The sequence below is a fragment of the Trichechus manatus genome, unplaced genomic scaffold, assembly GCF_000243295.1.
Source record: "Trichechus manatus latirostris isolate Lorelei unplaced genomic scaffold, TriManLat1.0 scaffold00192, whole genome shotgun sequence".
Taxonomy (NCBI): domain Eukaryota; kingdom Metazoa; phylum Chordata; class Mammalia; order Sirenia; family Trichechidae; genus Trichechus; species Trichechus manatus.
Window position 1 is genome coordinate 1,999,156 of NW_004444128.1, and position 5,493 is coordinate 2,004,648.

Here is a 5,493-nt window from a genome sequence, read left to right on the forward strand (position 1 = left end):
CCTCATTTTAAAATGAACAAACTTAAGAGTAGATATCTTCATGAGTCACTTTCCAGGATTATTTTTACTTGATTTGTTTTCCACACATTAAATTATTTGTTGAGCATTTCCCATTAAATAGTCTTCATAACTGAGAACATTTTATTTAATATTTTCCTTTTTTTAAGACACCAGAAAATGCAAATTTCTCAAAATTATGACTTTAATGTGAGTCCCAAAGACAGTAGTTTTTATTTTTATTTATTATGAAAAAGGAATTAAGTTGTCTTTTAATAAGTGGGGTTTCCCTCATTCAGTTCCTCACTTCCATATGGCTCATCGTATGCACCTATATCATCCGAACCTGTGGAAACCATATCTGTCATACTTTTAGATTTTGACTTTCTTGGGCCTGATTTTCTAAATTCTGAAGAATTGTTGCCCCAAAACGTGCTGCTCTCTGCACTTTTAGAAAAAGATGTGTCTGATACACCTTCAGATGGATGAAAGTAAGACATCTCTGCCAGCTCTGGGTTGACTGAGTATTGACTTTCATCACATTCACTTTTAGAACTGGAAAAGAAAAGAACATGATATCCAGATTTAAGTTTAATTGTGCATGTTTGTAGCTCAACTGAGCTTAGAAAAGCATTCACAGAAATTAAATCAAAATATGAACCCTGTCCAAAGTATTAGTTATTTAATAATATTACCTAAACAATATATAATTTTTAACTGTAATTTTATTCTGTTTATTACCTGTGAGGATGAAGCATGTTTCAAACCTGAAGACTAGAGTTTAGAAACCAATTTACTGAAACAGTAGAAGATGCCTTAATAAAAGTTTAATAAGAAACATGTACAATGAATTTGAATTAGGGGCAATAAATACCTAGGGTCACAGTTTTAACTGACTAGAGAAATAAACTGTTCATCAAAAAAGCAAATCAAAAGGACTGAATTAATAATAACTGTGAATGTTAAGCTGTTAGGATTTTTGAAAGCAATTTGTTACATTGTGTGAAAAATTATAAATAATCCCTTCAATTAAGCTTAGTTGAATTCAATATATTTTTATAAGAGAGAACAAAAGGGTAGTCTTTGAGGTATAAATGTGGAGTAGAGATTTGCTATTTTTTTGAAGGTCTCACAGCTTGTTTGAATGAAAAAAGTACTGGTGTGCTATTTAGAACAGGACTGAACAGAATTCATAGCCCTTTTGTTCCATGGCTATCAAAAAAAGAAGCATATCTAGATTTTCTATATCCTTTTCAATTGACTAGGGTTATTTCTATCTCTTCCCACACGTCTGTCAGTTTGTCATACTGTGGTGGCTTACGTATTGTTGTGATGCTGGAAGCTATGCCACTGGCATTTCAAATATCAGCAGGGTCACCCATAGTGGACAGGTTTCAGTGGAGCTTCCAAACTAAGACAGACTAGGAAGGACCTGGTGGTCTACTTCTGAAAAACTAGCCAGTGAAAACGTTAGGAATAGCAGTGGAACATTGTCTAATATAGCGCCAGAAGATGAGCCCCTCAGGTTGGAAGACACTCAAAATACGACAGGGGAAGAGCTGCCTCCTCAAAGCAGAGTCAACTTTAATGACATGGATGGAGTCAAGCTTTCAGAACCTTCATCTGCTGATATGGCATGACTCAAATGAGAAGAAACAGCTGCAAACATCCATTAAAATCAGGAACGTGGAATGTACGAAGTATGAATCTAGGAAAACTGGAGGTCATCAAAAATGAAATAGAATGCATAAACATCAATATCCTAGGCATTAGTGAGCTGAAATGGACTGGCATTGACCATTTTGAATCAGACAGTCATATGGTCTACTATGCCAGGAATGACAACTTGAAGAGGAATGGCATTGCATTCCTTGCAAAAAAGAACATTTTGAGAGGGGGGCGCCAAGATGGTGGAGTATTCAGACTCTTCCTGTGGTCCCTCCTACAACAAAGACCCAAAAAAACAAGTAAATAAATTATGTATGACAATCTAGGAGCCCTGAATATCAAAGGCAAAGTTGAGGAATCAGACTGAGCAGCAGGAGAGGGAGAGACAATTCAGAAGTAGCAAGAAGTTGCCAGACCTGACCAGGCAGGAACTGGTACCTGGTGCACACGGTGAGGCAAGCAGTGGCACTCAGGTTATGTTTTCCACATTGGGAGAGACCAAGGGGTGGAGAGTCTACTCAAGCCTCCAGAACCAGTGAAAAGTGACGCTCAATCAGCAAAGGATAAATACATGCATCTAACCTACAGTGTGGATCAAAAAACACCCCCTTTGGGAAAAACCTCTTTTCCATTTACCTGCCCCCTCCCTGCTCTGCACTGGTCCCGGGCCATGTTCAGCCATTGCTGCGTCCCCTGGGATGGAAGTAAGGACATGTCATGTGCCCTGAACCATTCTCCCAGCCTTGGAGAGGGAACAGATTACCAAACAGGAAAAAATAATCCTCCCTAAACCAGGAACTCAGGGCAGGCACAGCTCCCTAGGCACAGGCATATGGGGTCCATGGACGTCGAATGCTTTTCACCCCTGCTTAGACTTGTGTGGACCCATTTCAACAGCATAGGCCTTCACTAGCACAGTACAACAGGGTATATACCTGAAGCCTAACTTCAACTGTCAGCTATATGGTGGACTGGCAGTTTCATGACATTTAACACCACTCTGCCCATTAAGTAGGGTCTTCACCTACCCACATCAGGGGCCTGAGGATTGGTGGCTCCACCCACCCTACCTAGCCACCCACAACAGGGGTCTAAGAATAAGTGATGCCTCCCAATCCTTACAGCCAACAGCATTGAGTGCCCATAGTCCAGCTGCAAAACCCACCCACAGTGCACTCTAGGGATCAGGGACAGGCTTTCCTTCCAGACACTCAGGGACAGCTGTCAGTCCCCTACCTTGCTGAGCTCATGACCCCCTACTGCAGCCAGATACCTGTGCCTACACCAATCACTCCTGCCCATCTAGGACTGTAGGTGAGAGCCTGCACCACACACTTGGTGACAGACTACCTGGACACCTGAGCTGAATCCATACAAGAAAAATAAAAGGACTCCTGAGTTCACATATCTAGTAACAGATCTAACCACCTGGTGACAGGACGTTAGAGCTTCAAAGGTGCCAATAATCAAGCTAACTCACATCAGCAGCCTGTTTGGCTATATCAAAACAAAACAAAACAGGAAGCTAGGATACAGTAAGCAAACATAAAATAAATATGGATGGCACAGAGACAAAACTCAGTATCAAATCATATAAAGAGGCAGACCATGATGGCTTCAGCAAGCTCCCAAAACAAAGAATCAAGAAATCTTCTGGAGGAAGAGGACTTCTTGGAATTACCAGAAATAGAATACAAAAGATTAATATACAAAACTCTTCAAGATATCAGGAAGGAGATCATGCAAAATGAAGAACAAGCCAAGGAACATACAGACAAAGCAATAGAGGAACTTAAGAGGATTATAGAAGAGCATAATGACTAATTTAACAGGCTGCAAATATCCACAGAGAGACAGCAAACAGAAATACAGAAGATTAACAATAAAATTATAGAATTAGAGACCTCAATAGAAAGTCATAGGAGCAGAATTGAGCCAATGGAAGTCAGAATTAGTGAGAGTGAAGATAAAGCACTTGATACCAACTAATTTAAGGAAAAATCATATAAAAGAATTTAAAAAATGAAGAAATCCTAAGAATTATGTGGGACTATATCAAGAGGGATAACCTACAAGTGATTGAAGTACCAGAACAGGGGGATGACAGAAAATACAGAGAGAATTGTTAAATATTTGTTGGCAGAAAACTTCCCTTATACTGTGAAAAATGAGACGATATCTATCTAAGATGGTCATCAAACCTCACACAAGGTAGATCCCAAAAGAAAGTCACCAAAACATATTATAATCAAACTTTCCAAAACCAAAGATAAAGAGAGAATTTTTAAAGTGTCTAGGGATAAATGAAAAGTCATCTACAAAGGAGAGTCAATACGACTAAGCTCAGACTACTCAGCAGAAACCATGCAGGCAAGAAGGCAATGAGATGACATATATAAAATCTTGAAGGAAAAAAATTGCCAGCCAAGAATTACATATCCAGCAAAACTGTCTCTCAAATATGACGGTGACATTAGGACATTTCCAGATAAACAGAAGTTTAGGGAATTTGCAAAAACCAAACCAAAATTATAAGAAATACTAAAGGGAGTCCCCCGGTTAGAAAACCAATAACATCAGATTACAACCCAAGACTAGAACACAGGACAGAGCAACCAGATAGCAACCCAGATAGGGAAGACACAAAAACAAATCAAAGCTAAAATGCTGAAAATAGGGAAACAGCTGTCAATATGTAAAAGATGACAACATTAAAACAAAAAAGAGGGACTGAAGAATGTAGTTATAGATCATTCATATGGAGAGGAAGTCAAGGCAATATAAAGAAATAAAAGACTAGTTTAAACTTAGAAAAGTAGGGGTAAATATTAAGGTAATCACAGAGAAAACTAACAATCCTACACATCAAAATAAAAAATAAGAAAAATATAAAGACTCGGCAAATACAAAATCAACAACAATGAAAATGATGAGAAGAAAATATATAAATGACTCAGCACAGAAAATTAAGTGGAACAAAGAAACTGTTAACAACACAAAAAGAAGACATCAAAATGACGGCACTGAATGCATATCTATCAATAATTATGCTGAAATGGACTAAATGCACCAATAAAAAGACAGAGAGTGGCAGAATGGATTAAAAAAATACGATCTGTCTATTTGCTGCCTACAAGAGACACACCTTAGACTTAAAGACACAAACTAAAACGCAAAGGATGGATAAAATATATCAAGCAAACAATGAAAAAAGAGCAGGAGTGGCAATATTAATCTCTGACAAACAGACTTTAAAGTAAAATCTACCACAAAGAATAAGGAAGGACACTATATAATGATTAAAGGGTCAATACAACAAGAGGACATAATCATAGTGAATATTTACACACCCAATGACAGGGCTCCAAAATACATAAAACAAACTCTAACAGCATTGAAAAGAGAGAGAGAGAGACAGTTCCACAGCAATAGTAGGAGCCTTCAACACACCACTTTCAGTGAAGGACAGAACACCCAGAGAGAAGCTCAGTAAAGACACGGAAGATCTAAATGACACAATGAACTAACTTGATCTCATAGACATATACAGAACACTGCACGCAACAGCAGCCAAATATACTTTCTTTTCCAACGCACATAGAACATTCTCCAGAATAGACCACATATTAGGCCATAAAGCAAGCCTTATCAGAATCAAAAAAAAGAAAATTAGAGACCAATATCCCTCATGAACATAGATGCAAAAATCCTCAACAAAATTCTGGCCAGTAGAATTCAACAACATATCAAAAAAAATAATTCACCATGACCAAGTGAGATTTATACCAGGTATGCAGGGATGGTTCAACATTAGGAAAACAATCAGTG

General features: G+C 38.1%; 1 protein-coding gene across 1 annotated transcript in view; it reads right to left on the minus strand.

Moving 5' to 3' along the window:
- Positions 1-269: 269 nt before the first annotated feature.
- EQTN (equatorin) overlaps positions 270-5,493 on the minus strand; it is a 42,108-nt gene continuing 36,884 nt past the window's right edge. Inside the window, exon 7 of the mRNA XM_023741855.1 lies at positions 270-552. Coding sequence (XP_023597623.1) covers positions 270-552 — 283 coding nt within the window. The remainder of the gene's footprint in view (positions 553-5,493) is intronic.